Here is a 15,618-nt window from a genome sequence, read left to right on the forward strand (position 1 = left end):
TCCAGTCCTGCTACACCGGTGTGCTACAGTTCAGCCCCAAGGAGATAGTGAATTACCTGACGGCCGCTAGCTACCTGCAGATGGAGCATGTTGTGGAGAAGTGCCGGGGAGCCCTGGGCAAGTACATGCAGCCAATGAACCCTAGCTCACCAAAGGTTAGTTACTTATTTTGGTTAGTGTTTATTGGTGTTTAGTCGTAGGCACCCTATTGAAGCATTGGTTGGAAATCACAACATAAAATGTGAACATGTATTTCAGTTGTAGAAGGCAAATACGAGTCTACTATGTGATTCAACAAAGGCTGGATTTGCAGTGTTCACTGTCAGATTGTTCTACCTGTGACAACATTCAATCGACTCGTCTTCATTCTTTTTCTCTCCACCGCTCATTTTCAGATCAAGTCAGAAGAGAGTCACTCGATGCCAGTGACAGTCAGTGGCAGCAGTCAATCCCTTATGTCGACCTCTACTGATCATTCCCCCTCACTGCAGCCTCACAGCCCTGTACAGTCTCAGGTTGATGACCATACAGACTCGCACACAATGACAGATATACTTCACGATGACCAACATAACACTCTGGATGAGATCAAGGTAAGTAGATTCCGGAACAAAACTTACCAGTGCATCCATCTCTGGATCTATAAATGGGTGAGAATCATGTACTCTCTACAACAGCAGAGTTGTAACTGTATTGTATCAACATAATAGTATTATGTGTATTTGGTATTTAAAATACAATGCCCAAAAAAAGATACATGGTTTAGTATTTTAATGGTTATTTGTAAAAACCAAATAGTCTACCAAATTGTATTTGAGAGTATTTTCAAATACTATTTTAAAATCCCTGGGTTAAATGCATGGGAGTGTATTTGAGTCAGTGTATTTTAGTATTTCCAAATGCATTAAAATATTTGACTACTTGTCCTTTCAAATACAAATACTTAGAATGTATGTGAAAGTAATTGAGATATTTTAAATAGTATTTGAACCTAGGACATTGATTACTAGCACACTCAAATCGGTCTCAATTTTGTTCCAGGTGAGGGTAACAGAGGATGAGTGCAGGGACGATTCTGACATGATCCGGATGTGCATGGAGGATGAGCAGGAGCTGGAAGAGAGGCGAGAGGTAGAGGAGGGCGGTGAAGAAGCCACAGAGGGCCATCAGGGGGGCCAGTATCCAGATACGGACAGTGTCATAGTGGGAGGGGGCGAGGGGGACGACGTGACCCCAGCCGAAATGGCTATCCGCATCAGCAGCTTCGAGAGGGAAGGGCTCCGCGCCTGGAGGCGGCGACTCACTGACTCACCGAAAGTGGGCCGGGGGAGGGGCTTCAAGAGGAAGCGTGGCTCGTACCATGAGAGGGAGAGGAGACCTCTAGGTATGCAGTACCAGGAGGCGTGGCGTATGCCCACTGGGGCAGAGATGATGCAGAGCTTCGGCCTGGACTTCAGCCAGGAAGCCACGAGGTCAGCGTTCCCCTCGGGGAGCGAGCTCCCACGGCTAGACTACGGAATGGGGGACTCTCAGGGAGAGGAGCTGGTGCCTCGGGATGGGAATGGGCCGGTCCACTACAGCCCGGACGACCCCAGTGGTGATGGAGGGAGGGTAATATGGGAATGTCGGCTGTGCCAACAGGTGGTGACGAGGCGGGGGATGAGTCTGTCGCAGTGGTAGGCTCCACCTCCAGCACAGCGGGGCCGGTGGCTTGTGAGCAATGCGGCTTGACCTTCCCCTCTGCCCACTACCTGGCCGTCCACTCGCGCGCCACCCACTTGCTGTACGTGTGCCCCTGCTGCGGCAAGCACTTCAACCACTCCAGCAACCTCAACCGCCACATGACCGTGCACCGCGGTGCCAAAGTCCACCGCTGCCAGCTCTGTGACAAGACATTCACGCAGAAGTCCACGCTGTGCGATCACATGAACCTGCACAGCGGCGAGCGGCCCCACTGCTGCGCCTACTGCCACTCACGCTTCGCCCACAAGCCGGCACTGCGGCGCCATCTCAAAGAGCAGCACGGGAAGACAACCGCTCAGAACAGCCTGGAGGCACAGGCCGAGATGGAGAGAGTGGCAGGGGAAGGAGAGGGAGACACTCAGGACAGATTTGACTTTTGACAAGGACACTGTCCAAAGTGTACTCTCATTGACTAAGCATTACAGGTTGCGGTTGGAGGTAAAGAGGGGTTATTCAAGCAAGCGTGCCTTTTGCCCAAAGAGTGGTTTTGAGTGTGCCTTCAGATTTGAGGGTTGGAAAAGGGGGAAACTATGTCCTACACGGCCGTGGTTCTGGAGGACTGGAGTTGTGTAAACCTCAGTTTTCAATCTGTCTCATTTGTAACTCACTGGCTGACCAATAAAATATTTTAATTCGTGTATGAGAGGGTGAGCTTCTTATTAAAACACTGGATGTTGGTACATACAGCCTGATTTGTAATGTGTAATTACAGCTACACACTTATTTGTAACAACGTGTACTTACTATTAAGACACTTCATTTAAAGAGGGATCCAAAATACAGTTAGGGTCAGTCATTCCATAGTCATGTTCATCACAAAGGACAAAAAGGAATTTGCAATGCATGCTTACTCATGACATGCAACACTTGTGTACTGTTGTGCATGAAAAGACATGTGACTTTGTGTGCTCAGCAGACATGCTAAGGTAAGTACATCTCTGCACTGTATGTGAGGCCTACAACTATGAGACTGATAACACAATAACTGTCTACACTGTATTACATTGATACAGTGCCAAATCTAATTGGCCCCTTTGATTCAAAGCAAGACAACCAGATGAACGAATGTATTGAAGTGATTTATTGAGCTCCCCAAAACATTGAATCCCCTGGTTACAAGAGCAAGACCAGGCCAATGCCAACCAATCTCTTTTCACGTGGTCATTGCCATTACACATCCTGGCCATGTATAGAACTGTAGCACTTACTCAGAACAACTGACACGTGGTTCCGTATCGGGCTAACAGGCAATCAACAACAAACTCAAAATGCAATATAGAAAAAAAGCATACACACAAAGCTAACACTAAATCATTGATGACTACTCCTTTCAGATCTCCAATGCAGCACGCCCATCCAGCTCATAGGAAATCCTCACTGTACACAACCTGGTTCCTCTTGTCTCGGTAGGAGCCTTTGGCACTGTTCTGCACAGCTGGGAGAGAGAGAATTCATGAATCCAGAGTTGACACTGTCACACTGCTTGTTATTCTGATCTGTGTTTGACTCCGATATTTACCCAGAGTGGCCCAGACAGATTTGCCGGTGGCTGCCTCCAGCATCGGCTGCTTCCTAGCGATGCTGACTTTTATGGGGACATCTCCCACTGTGCTTCCATTCAACTGGGAGAAGAGAGTGTAGATTATAGGTTTTGCACTATAATGAATTAAGTTGGGAGCTAGAGCTATACTTACCTCTGCTACAGCCTGGTCTGCAGACTCCATCTTTTCAAAGGTGATGAATGCACAGCTAGAAAGAGAAAAACAGGGTGGTGTTCATTAGCCATTAAACAACAAAAGACTAGTTTTCAATTGCAAAACATTTCAAAACACAATCGCACACTGCCACATGGACGTAAAATCTCAACATTGTATTTATGTAGCCCTACTTGCGTTGGGAGTCCATGGACAGGTCAATGATGGTGCCATGTTGGGAGAAGGCTAAGCGCAGGCTGTCCTCCACAAGACCAGTTCCATACACATACACCGTGTTCCCCTTCCTCACCCCCCTCCGCTCCGGGTATGAGTCTGATCCTGAGAGAGAAGATAAGGGGGAAGAAAAAAGTAACATTATTTGCTCTTTGAACTTGAATTTTGATTGGAACATCCTTTTAAGAATGCCAGTGATTAAAGACATGAAAGACAGAAGTTCAGTAAAAGAATATTCACGTCTGAATGGTCCGTCTCGCTCACGTGACTCTCTCTCTCCTCCCCTTTCCCGGTCACGCTCTCCATCCCGGCTCCTGTCTCTGTCGCTCCTCTCGCGGTCTCGCAGCTCTCTGTCCCTGCCCCGGTCGCCGCTGCCCCGGTCTCTCTCCCTCTCTCTGTCACGCTCTCTCTCTCTGTCCATCTCTCGGTCTCCTCTGTCTCTCTCTCGCTCTAGGTCTTTGCTGGTGGACAGGCCGCCTCCCTCCTCCTCATCACGAGCTGCTCGGTCGCCTGGAGTGATGAAGCTGTTGGAGAGCCACAGAGGAAATGATTTTAAACCGCCTTATACAGAGAACCAGTGTAGAAAACATGACCTACTCTATTATTCATCAGAGCTTTTAGGCTTACCTCTCGTACAGAGATTTTCTGTGGGCTCTTTTGCCAGCCTGAAGTAGAAATGTCAAATGTAAAGTAGCAGCATCAGTTCTCAATAACATGTTTTTTTAAAGTCACTGGTTCTGTGGCCACAATACAGGCAGACAGCATTGGTAAAATACTGTACAAGCATGCCATTTTGTAGGTAAAGTCCATCAATTCATTGGATGGTTTTAAAATGGGATGTCATGTCATTCTCACTTTACCTCAGAAAGCTCATCATCTGTGGACATGCTCCTTTGGAATGGTTGGAAAGCCACAGGGCCTGGGACTTTCTCTGGATCCTGGTAAACGGAAAGAAAATATAACAAATCATTACTAGACCATCATTTATAAGTTTGAGTTCCATCAGACTAGTGTATGTGTCATATTTAAGAGGCATTTGCGCCTGTCAGCTTTATACATATTATTAATGTATATTCATTATATAAATAATTTATTCTATGATCAATTCCTACATTACACATCCTTAGATATTGCATGTTGTATCTTACCTTGAGCTTGATCTCTAGCGTTCTAGAGCGCTTAAAGCCAGAGTTCTTGTTCTCTGACTTGATGGCACTGATGGCCCCAGACTTGATCAGCATCTTCGCCTGCTCTGTAGCTGTCGCTGTGTCTAGCACAGGCTGGTCTGACAAAGCTAGAGGACAGAGAAAGTAGATGCAACTTAACCAACTTAGACCAAATATCTGCTTAGTAATACAGTTTTAAAGAGTTAACTTCTTAAAGTGAAGACAAAGCCCATACTGCGCTTCAATCCACTCTGATTGGTCTGGCTGGTTGAACTCTGCTGCTTCTTCAAAGCCAGCAGGGCCTTTTTCTATAGGTGTGAGGAGAGAGCGAGAATAAGAGGTGAACAATCAGAGTTTGGTAACATAATGATGATATCTAACTTTCAACATTATGCGTGTGATGATGGCTGACAGGTGAATATTGAATTAATAAAGGCCTACCCCTAACCACATCTGCAAACGTGGATGCAGTGGCACATCTCATTGTCAGCAGCAGGATACAGTTACATGGATAGAGTTCTCTCTAGTCAAGTGGAGTGAGGAGATTCTTTGAGTTTCTCACCTTTTTCTTGAGTTTGGCATATTTCTTCTGCAGAGACTCCTCTTCCTCTGTCAAAGAGCTTGGGAACACCACCATGTTGTACCCAGCTGGAAAGCATTGTGAAAAGAGACCAGAATAGTGGACACATTTGCACATCAAAATGCATGTCAATACACGAGTGTGGTTGAATTCAACTCTATAGCATGAACTCAAAAACGACCATATACACTTTGTTCACGACCACAGCGGTTTCTCTTTCTACATTCTGCATGCATCTGACAACATTTTAAGCGTTACGTTAGATTGTTAGCTAAGGGTAGTTAGGTACTTCTACATTATGTATTACACAGGGCAGTGGAAAGTATTCCATTGCTTATCAACAATACGGCAATGTAGCGTTCAGACTACAGCAATTCATAAAGATACTACATTGACACTACTGTATTTAGAAATGTAATTACGTTGTTACCTCTATAACCTTACTGTAGCTACTTTTAATCACTCGCTCCTTCATGAACACAAAAACAAAGGCGCATGAATATGACGTATAATGTTGGTAGGTGTGCATGAATTTAAAAAAATACTATTCAAATTGCTAAATTGCAGGAATAAGTAAATTATAATAAATGCATGGCATACACTTGACAACAGTTAGTAAAATAATGCATTAATATTGAGATATTTATCGTATTACATTTGGCAATTATACCTACTTCCTGCATACCAAACTTGGCCATTTCCGACTTTCATCTGCGGTGGAGAAATGGAAAGAATAGGTAAAGGACAATTAAACGATAGATAATATTTACATTTTCAGTTAATGCATTAGGCATACGTTTAAGACCATTGCCGTAAGCTTTGTTTTAAAGTAACTTGCTAGCAGTACAGTTTACTGGCGAATATGACAGCTTGGGTTAGCCTAGCTAACGTTAACCACAGTAGCCAGCTCAGCTGTCATTCATGTAGCAGAAATGTAGTCCCTCCCAACATGTGCAACGTGTTATAGGCAGAATCTTATCAGCTAAAGCAGTACATGATGACATTGCAATATGTGCATTAGTATATACAATGGACTCTATTGTATGATAGAGGACAGTCCACAGAAACTAGGCTATTCATCTCAATCCCATTTCTCTCTCTCTCTCTCTATAGATATGCCCGCTGTGGGCCCCACAGACCTCCCTATATCCCTGCTGGAGATGGGTTGCTCTGGCAGGTTTGAGCTCATCACACATCCACATCCCAATGACCAGCCCCTGCCTCCACAAAGTTCGGTCAGTATGAGAGTCAGTGTGTGGTTGGATTCATATCTGAAAACGACCATTTCTACAGATATGAAAAGGACTGCCAAGCAAAATATTCCATCTACCTCTCTATTTGTCTAAATTACGTTTTTACAGTAGGTCTCACCTACCTACCTACCCGTATCCTTCAGATCCGCCATCAAGTTTAGAGGAAAGGGAGAAAACGTCAGTTTGAATTGCAGCCTGTGTTGACATAGATCTACTATCCAATCTCTCCAGCCCATTATATGCCTTATGTATTTCTATAACTATTTTATCTACAGCTCCCTCATGGACTCCCTCCCACTAGTGTGAGCCTGGAGACAGAGGTAGAGAAGGGCTTTCTACGCGACCCTGCCTGGCTTCCCATTCACGATACCGACGCTGCCTTCCATAGATTTCTGAAGTGAGTATGCTTACAGTTCTTATTAGGGTTTTTACATCTTTACTTTTTATTGCTTTGATGGAATGTAAATCTTTCTTTGGAAGCGGTGTTTATAAGGGGAATTCAGTGGTCCAGATGAGGCCGTGGTACCAAATGGTCACAGAATTAACTTGCGGTAACAGACTTGTTTTTCTCTAGGCTGGCTGAGAGAGATGTTCATATAGACTCTCTTCTCCATTGTGCTCTGTCTCCTCTGCACTCTGGCATCTCAGTAGTCAGAGATCCAACAACAGGAATGTTGTTGGACTTCACTGAGGTACATACTAGTGTCAGATCTTACCTAGCTATGCTGTCTTAGTCTCTGTGTCCTAATCATACAGCTATGATAATGATGTGACTCAATGGGAACATTCAAAATTGTAGCACTTCCCTGAGTGGGGATCTACTAATCTTATTGAAAGGTCTACTTTGATTTCCATACACATTTTGCATCCCAGTGTCATTAAATCTCCCTCTCTCTCTATCCAGGTGTTACTGGGGGACACAGGCATCTCTGCTAAGAATTCTATGTCCCTGCAACGTCCACCAAACCCTAATCCCTCTGAGAGCCTACGAGGAAGCAACACCAACTACCCGTTTTTGCCCGGTGGGTCTGACTCATTACCTAAGTATATTATCAGAGCTATATACACAAAAGTATGTGGACACCCCTTCAAATTATTGTCTATTTCAGCAACATTCATGCTGACTGGTGTATAAAATTTAGCACGCAGCCATGCAATCTTCATAGACAAACATTGGCAGTAGACTGGCATTACTGAAGAGCTCAGTGACTTTCAACGTGGCACCGTCACAGGATGACACCTTTCCAACAAGTCACTTTATCAAATTTCTGCCCTGCTAGATCTTCCCCGGTCAACTGTAAGTGCTGTTATTGTGAAATAGAAACTTCTAGGAGCAACAACAGCTCCGCTGTGAAGTGGTAGGCCACACAAACTCACAGAATGAGACCGGTGAAGCGCGTAGCGTGTAAAAATCGTCTATCCTCGGTTGCAACATTCACTACTGAGTTCCAAACTGCCTCTGGAAGCAACGTCAGCACAATAACTGTTCGTCGGGGGTTGCATGAAATGGGTTTCCATGGCCGAGCTGCCGCACACAAGCCTAAGGTCACCATGCGCAATGCCAAGCATTGACTGGAGTGGTGTAAAGCTTGCCGGCATTGGACTCTGGAGCAGTGGAAACTCGTTCTCTGGATTGATGAATCACCATCTGACATTCTGACGGACAAATATGTGTTTGGCGGATGCCAGGAGAACGCTACCTGCTCGAATGCATAGTGCCAACTGTAAAGTTTGGTGGATGAGGAATAATGGTCTCGGGCTGTTTTTCATGGTTTGTACTAGGCCCCTTAGTTCCAGTGAAGGGAAATCTTAACGCTACAGCATGCAAAGACATTCTAGACGATTCTGTGCTTCCAACTTTGTGGCAACATAACAATGCCCTTTGCACAAAGCAAGGTCCATACAGAAATGGTTTGTTGAGATCGGAGGGGCGGCAGGGTGGCCTAGTGGTTAGAGCGTTGGGCTAGTAACTGGAAGGTTGCTTGTTCAAATCCCCGAGCTGACAAGGTACAAATCTGTCATTCTGCCCCTGAACAGGCAGTTAACCCACTGTTCCTAGGCCGTCATTGAAAATAAGAATTTGTTCTTAACTGACTTGCCTAGTTAAATAAAGGTAAAACCAAAAAATGAATTGGTGTGGAAGAACTTGACTGGCTTGCACAGAGCCCTGACCTCAACCCCATCAAACATCTTTGGGATGAATTGGAACGCTGACTGTGAGCCAGGCCTAATCGCCCAACATCAGTGCCCAACCTCACTAATTCTCTTGTGGATGAATGGAAGAGAATCCCTGCAGTAATGTTCCAACATCTAGTGGGAAGCCTTCCCAGAATGATTAATCCCCTTTGATTTTGGAATGATATGTTTGACGTGCAGGCGTCCACATACTTTTGGTCATGTAGGCCGTCATTGAAAATAAGAACTTGTTCTTAACTGACTTGCCTAGTTAAATAAAGGTCAAATCAAAAAATGAATTGGTGTGGAAGAACTTGACTGGCTTGCACAGAGCCCTGACCTCAACCCCATCGAACATCTTTGGGATGAATTGGAACGCTGACTGTGAGCCAGGCCTAATCGCCCAACATCAGTGCCCAACCTCACGAATTCTCTTGTGGATGAATGGAAGAGAATCCCTGCAGTAATGTTCCAACATCTAGTGGGAAGCCTTCCCAGAATCATTAATCCCCTTTGATTTTGGAATGAGATGTTTGACGTGCAGGTGTCCACATACTTTTGGTCATGTAGTTAACCCACTGGTCCTAGGCCGTCATTGAAAATAAGAACTTGTTCTTAACTGACTTGCCTAGTTAAATAAAGGTCAAATCAAAAAATGAATTGGTGCGGAAGAACTTGACTGGCTTGCACAGAGCCCTGACCTCAACCCCATCGAACATCTTTGGGATGAATTGGAACGCTGACTGTGAGCCAGGCCTAATCGCCCAACATCAGTGCCCGACCTCACTAATTCTCTTGTGGATGAATGGAAGAGAATCCCTGCAGTAATGTTCCAACATCTAGTGGGAAGCCTTCCCAGAATCATTAATCCCCTTTGATTTTGGAATGAGATGTTTGACGTGCAGGTGTCCACATACTTTTGGTCATGTAGTGTATATGGCTCTGAGATGTATAATACATGTTTGTTGTAAATTATGTCTTCCCTTAAGTCAAATATAGAATATAAATATGATCTCTTTATGTTGTCACATAGGTGGTATGGAGGAGCTGACACTGGAACAAATCAAGAAGAAATCCGAGCTGGAGGAGGACATAGACTTTGAGAAAGGTGATTTTACATTTCTTTATGGGGTTGAAATGGTGAAGGGGCAATTGTCACACTGCCTGTGCACAGTGAGGGAGGGGGGTGATTGCTTTTGAATGAAAATGCAGACAGACGTAATCTTTGAAAGTAAAAAAAAACAGTCTGTGTGCTGTTCCCTCGGAACCAAATGGTTCTCTTCAAAAATCAGAATACAGATTTAAGATCTTTTTGTTATTGAGCATATGTGTTTCTTGCTTGGTTTATTTCATGTGTATGTAAGTAATATACAGTATGTATTTCCCTTTACCTTAGAGTTACTCACAGTGCCCCCTGGACTGAAAGTTGGGATGGACTTCAGTGACAAAGGTTTGAATGGCCATTTGTTCCTAAAGGTTATCCTCTTGGCTTGAACTTGGCTTGAATAAATATATAATATGTTTTCTTTCTTTAAAAAAAATTCTCTATGAAGATGCCAAAACCACAAAGGGAGAAATCAATCTCCTGTCCCTCCTGTCCACCTTTGATGACATCATAGACTCCCAGCCTGAGGCAGAGGAGAAGGAGAAGGGCCACGGAAGTGGAAATGCACCCAAACTGCCCAGAGCCAACAGCCTGGAAGACCTGGGGATCAAGGTATTGAATAAATAGTTTTTGTTGTTGTTGTTTTTTGACAAATACAATCTACATCTCAAATGTAGTTTTCCCTCTAACTTAGCTTCTGGGGTTTATCATGTTCATATACTGAAAGGTGGTTGTTTATTTCCATCTGTAGGACTCTCCCTCTACACCTGGGACCACCTCTACAGAGAAGAAAGATGGAGGAACGACCAAACCAGCAGGGGACCAGGAGGAGAAGAAGAGATGGGCAATCCCAATAAACATCACCTCCCCCTGCGGTGACTTCTACAAACGTATCCCTAACCCTGCCTTCAAGGTACTGTGCTGTAATGGCAAAATATGATGTTGGTTTGATAAATGAAGTTGAATATGTCGGTGATGAATGTGTTGATTAGTCCCGTGTAGTTTTGTTTTATATTTTTATGACATTAGTCTAATCTCTTATTGGCACAGAACCTTGTTCATTCCACAATACTAATGTGATCCCCACCTCTCCCAGTATCCCTTTGAGTTGGACGTGTTCCAGAAGCAGGCAGTATTGAGGCTGGAGGCCCATGAGTCTGTGTTCGTGGCAGCTCACACATCAGCAGGCAAAACCGTGGTGGCAGAATACGCCATAGCACTCTCACAGAAGCACATGACCAGGTGTGTGTATTTACACATTTGTCATGTTCTATAAAATCTTTAATCCAACAGGGTAAAAATATGGGATTTATTAGTCATTCCTGATATTTTGACCTGAATCATTGAAATGGACGAAAAGGAAATTGAGTTGTTCCTGGTTTTCCATGACAGGACCATCTACACCTCCCCCATCAAGGCGCTGTCCAATCAGAAGTTCCGGGACTTCAAGACCACCTTTGGGGACGTGGGGCTGCTGACCGGGGACGTCCAGCTGAGTCCTGAAGCCTCCTGTCTCATCATGACTACTGAGATATTGAGGTGACGTAACATATACAGTACATCATATACATCACTTAGAAAACATGTCACATTATTATATAACTGTACACATTATATCACACTGTCACATTATACCTCCACGCCTCTAGACCAAGCTCCGCTCTATGGGGGATTGCAACATATACAGTACATCATATACACCAAACATTACACATTATAATATAAAATGACACATATCACACATTAACCCCATGGAACACTGTTTTTATACTGTCTAATTGAACGCATACCATGGTTATATTTTTACATACCCCTATCCATATAGACCTATACATCAGCTTACTAACTATGTAACACTGAGGGATGCTTTTCCATGTACTGTTTGACTGACACTTTCTCCCTCCCTCCCTCCCTCCCTCCCTCTCTCTCTTGTAGGTCCATGCTCTATAACGGTTCGGAGGTCATCAGAGATTTAGAGTGGGTGATCTTTGACGAGGTTCACTACATCAATGATGCTGAGGTAACGGCGAAGCCTCACTCTCAAAACCTTCCTCTCGCACTGTTTTAGTCAATCACACGTGTCACTAAATCTCATTCTCTTCCGTTTTCTTTCCCTCCCTATTAGAGAGGAGTGGTGTGGGAGGAGGTTCTGATCATGTTACCTGACCACGTCAGCATTATTCTTCTGAGTGCCACTGTCCCCAACGCTGTGGAGTTCAGTGAGTGGATCGGGTACGTTGTCAACTATTGTCCACTGTTCTCCTGATCACACCACCTTAACACCTGTCATCACCAAACCCAAAGCATGTACACTATATATACAAAAGTCTGTGGACACCCCTTCAAATGACTTGATTTGGCTATTTCAGCCACAACCGTTGCTGACAGGTGTATAAAATCAAGCACACAGCCATGCAATCTCCAGACAAACATTTGCAGTAGAAGAGCTCAGTGGCTTTCAATGTGACACCTTTCCAACAAGTCAGTTTGTCAAATTTCTGCCCTGCTAGAGATGCCCCAGTCAACTGAAGTGCTGTTATTGTGAAGTGGAAACGACTAAGAGCAACAACGGCTCAGCCGCGAAGTGGTAGGCCATACAAATCAAAATCAAATCCAATTTTCTTGGTCAAATACACATGTTTAGCAGATGTTATTGCGGGTGTAGTGAAATGCTTGTATTTCTAGCTGCAAGAGTGCTGTAATATCTAACAAGTAATATATAACAATTTCACAACAATACACACAAATCTAAAGTAAAGGAATGGAATTGAGAATATATCAATATTTGGATGAGCAATGCATAGACTAAAATACTGTAGAATAGAATATAATACAGTATACACTACCGTTCAAAAGTTTGGGGTCACTTAGAAATGTCCTTGTTTTGAAAGAAAAGCACATTTCTGTCCATTTAAAATAACATCAAATTGATCAGAAATACAGTGTAGACATTGTTCATTTTGTGAATGACTATTGTAGCTGGAAATGGCTGATTTTTAATGGAATATCTACATAGTCGTACAGAGGTCCATTATCAGCAACCGGTCACTGTTATTTTAATGGACAAAAAATATGCTTTCTTTCAAAAACAAGGACATTTCTAAGTGACCCCAAACTTTTGAATGGTAGGTTATACATAGAGATGAGTAATGCAAAATATGTAAACATTATTAAAGTGACTAGTGTTCCATTATTAAAGTGGCCAGTGATTTCAAGTCTATGTATATAGGGCAGCAGTCTCTAAGGTCCTAGTGATGGCTATTTAAGTCTGATGGCCTTGAGATAGAAGCTGGTTTTTAGTCTCGGTCCCAGCTTTGATGCACCTGTACTGACCTCGCCTTCTGGATGGTAGCGGGGTGAACATGCAGTGGCTTGGGTGGTTGTTGTCCTTGATTATCTTTTTTTTGCCTTTGTGACATCAGGTGCTGTAGGTGTCCTGGAAGGCAGGTAGTTTGCCCCCAGTGATGGGTTGGGCAGACCGCACCACCCTGTGAGGAGCCCTGTGATTGCGGGCGGTGCAGTTGCAGGCGGTGATACAGCCCGACAGGATACTCTCAATTGTGCATCTGTAGAAGTCTGAGGGTTTTAGGTGCCAAGCCAAATTTCTTCAGCCTTCTGTTGCGCCTTCTTCACCACAATGTCTGTGTGGGTGAACCATTTCAGTTTGTCAGTGATATGTATGCTGAGGAACTTGCTTTCCACCTTCTCCACTGCGGCCCTGTCGATGTGGATAGGGGGGTGCTCCCTGTGCTGTTTCCTGAAGTCCAGGATCAGCTCCTTTGTTTTGTTGACGTTGAGTGAGAGGTTATTTTCCTGGCACCACACACCCAGAGCCTACAGGGAGGAGGTGAGGGCTATCTCGTCATTGTTGGTGAACAGACCTACTACTCTTGTGTCGTCTGCAATCTTGATGATTGAGTTGGAGGCGTGCGTGGCCACGCAGTCAAAGGTGAACAGGGAGTACAGGAGGAGAACAGAACAGGACCGTCGAGAGCTGAAGTGCATAGCGCGTAAAAATCGTCTGTCCTCGGTTGCAACACTCACTACCGAGTTCCAAATTGCCTCTGGAAGCAACGTCAGCACAAGAACTGTTCGTCGGGAGCTTCATGAAATGGGTTTCCATGGCCGAGAAGCCACACACAAGCCTAAGATCATCATGCGCAATTCCAAGCGTCGGCTGGAGTGGTGTAAAGCTCACCACCATTGGACACTGAAGCAGTGGAAATGCGTTCTCTGGATTGATGAATCATGCTTCACATTCTGGCAGTCCAACACATGAATCTGTGTTTGGCGGATGCCGGGAGAACGCTACCTGCCCCAATGCGTAGTGTCAACTGTAAAGTTTGGTGAGGAGGAATAATGGTCTGGGATTGTTTTTCATGGTTCAGGCTAAGCCCCTTAGTTCCAGTGAATGGAAATCTTAACGCTACAGAATACAATGACATTCTTGACAGTTCTGTGCTTCCAACTTTGTGGCAACAGTTTGGAGAAGGCCCTTCCCTGTTTCAGCATGACAATGCCCCCGTGCACAAAGCGAGGTCCATACAGAATTGTTTTGTTGAGATCGGAGTGGAAGAAGTTGAGAAGAAGTTGACTAGCCTGCACAGAGCCCTGACCTGAACCTCGTCAAACACCTTAGGGATGAATTGGAACGCCGAGCCAGGCCTAATCACCCACAACATCAGTGCCCGACCTCACTAATGCTCTTGTGGCTGAATGTTCCAACATTTAGTGGAAAGCCTTTCCAGAAGAGTGGAGGATGTTATAGCAGCTAAGGGGGGACCAATTCCATATTATTGCCCATGATTTTGGAATGAGATGTTCGACGAACAGGTGTCCACTTTTGGTCATGTAGTGTATGTTGGGAAAGACACTGTTAAACCATGCATGTTTTCGTGAGTACATGACCTACTGAGTCAAACTAGGGCCCAGAGTTTTTCCTATCTCTAGGACCCAGAGTATTTGTTGGTCAAGTCATGTGGTTAGAAAAAACTCCTGACCCTAGTTAAAGTACAGTGATAGCAGTTGCTATGGTCACAGTATAGAGCATGTATAGTGTGTGTTGTGGTTGGCCTGTAGTCTATGAATGGAATAATGTCTTTGAGTTGTGTACAGATGCTTTAGTTTCTCCACTCCCTTCCTATCTCCTCTCCAGACGCATTAAAAAGAAGCACATCTATGTGATCAGCACAGCGAAGAGACCTGTGCCTCTGGAGCACTACCTGTACACAGGCAACAGCACCAAGACCCAGAAGGAGATGTTCCTACTGCTGGACCCTACGGGCAACTTCCAAACCAAAGGGTAAGTACGCACACACACACACACACACACCTGGCCTCATAACAGCTTGTATGGTAATCCGACAATTATCCATACCGACAATTTATCCAGGTCATTTGACTGATATCGATAATAAAGATTAGTAACCTTTACTAGAGGAATGTGACGTTTGAAATGAAATGTCTGCTACTATTGCTAACAGGACAATTGATAGCCACTGCATTCAAAATAGTAGCAGTAGTAGTTTTAAAGGTAATATAAAAAGGTGCACGTTAATGTTGTGAACTTATCGTTCAATTTATCATTATCGTGATAATCAGTCAATATATAGTGATATGACTTTTTGTCCGTATCGCCCAGCTCTAGTTGTCATGGAGAGTAATGTAT

General features: G+C 44.3%; 2 protein-coding genes and 1 pseudogene across 4 annotated transcripts in view; 2 read left to right on the forward strand and 1 right to left on the reverse strand.

Annotated features, from left to right (window-relative positions):
• Positions 1–2,383, forward strand: part of LOC115131726 (zinc finger and BTB domain-containing protein 12-like) — a 6,264-nt pseudogene extending 3,881 nt beyond the window's left edge.
• A 420-nt stretch (positions 2,384–2,803) lies between these two features.
• Positions 2,804–6,299, reverse strand: LOC115131728 (negative elongation factor E-like). Of its 3 annotated transcripts, none has more exons than XM_065020534.1 (11): positions 6,092–6,299; positions 5,400–5,485; positions 5,073–5,145; positions 4,820–4,965; positions 4,532–4,609; positions 4,299–4,336; positions 3,936–4,195; positions 3,632–3,776; positions 3,438–3,492; positions 3,263–3,365; positions 2,804–3,178 (listed from the first exon to the last, which is right to left on the reverse strand). In XM_065020534.1, exons 1-11 carry the CDS (start codon positions 6,126–6,128, stop codon positions 3,105–3,107), a joined length of 1,095 nt encoding a protein of 364 aa, XP_064876606.1. In that variant the 5' UTR covers positions 6,129–6,299; the 3' UTR covers positions 2,804–3,104. The 3 variants fall into 3 exon arrangements, with proteins under 3 accessions (XP_064876606.1, XP_029519533.1, XP_029519534.1); XM_029663673.2 differs by having other exon boundaries at positions 3,912–4,195; positions 6,092–6,296; XM_029663674.2 differs by lacking the exon at positions 6,092–6,299 and adding an exon at positions 5,848–5,950 and having other exon boundaries at positions 3,912–4,195.
• LOC115131727 (superkiller complex protein 2-like) overlaps positions 6,060–15,618 on the forward strand; it is a 32,472-nt gene continuing 22,913 nt past the window's right edge. The window contains exons 1-14 of the mRNA XM_029663672.2: positions 6,060–6,154; positions 6,531–6,652; positions 6,946–7,067; positions 7,245–7,362; positions 7,575–7,692; positions 9,879–9,953; positions 10,242–10,295; positions 10,399–10,562; positions 10,702–10,863; positions 11,047–11,192; positions 11,343–11,489; positions 11,886–11,970; positions 12,076–12,182; positions 15,106–15,252. Of these exons, the coding sequence (XP_029519532.1) occupies positions 6,142–6,154; positions 6,531–6,652; positions 6,946–7,067; positions 7,245–7,362; positions 7,575–7,692; positions 9,879–9,953; positions 10,242–10,295; positions 10,399–10,562; positions 10,702–10,863; positions 11,047–11,192; positions 11,343–11,489; positions 11,886–11,970; positions 12,076–12,182; positions 15,106–15,252 (1,580 nt within the window). The 5' untranslated portion in view covers positions 6,060–6,141. The remainder of the gene's footprint in view (positions 6,155–6,530; positions 6,653–6,945; positions 7,068–7,244; positions 7,363–7,574; positions 7,693–9,878; positions 9,954–10,241; positions 10,296–10,398; positions 10,563–10,701; positions 10,864–11,046; positions 11,193–11,342; positions 11,490–11,885; positions 11,971–12,075; positions 12,183–15,105; positions 15,253–15,618) is intronic.

The sequence above is a fragment of the Oncorhynchus nerka genome, linkage group LG7 (genome assembly GCF_034236695.1).
Source record: "Oncorhynchus nerka isolate Pitt River linkage group LG7, Oner_Uvic_2.0, whole genome shotgun sequence".
NCBI classification, from domain to species: domain Eukaryota; kingdom Metazoa; phylum Chordata; class Actinopteri; order Salmoniformes; family Salmonidae; genus Oncorhynchus; species Oncorhynchus nerka.

Coding starts and splice junctions, on each gene's coding strand:
- LOC115131728 (XM_029663673.2), bottom strand. CDS start 6,128: ATGAAAGTCGGAAATGGCCAAGTTTGGTATGCAGGAA. Junction 3,777..3,911: donor GCGAGACGGACCATTCAGAC/GTGAATATTCTT, acceptor CTTCTCTCTCAG/GATCAGACTCATACCCGGAG. Junction 3,179..3,262: donor ATCTGTCTGGGCCACTCTGG/GTAAATATCGGA, acceptor TCTCTCTCCCAG/CTGTGCAGAACAGTGCCAAA.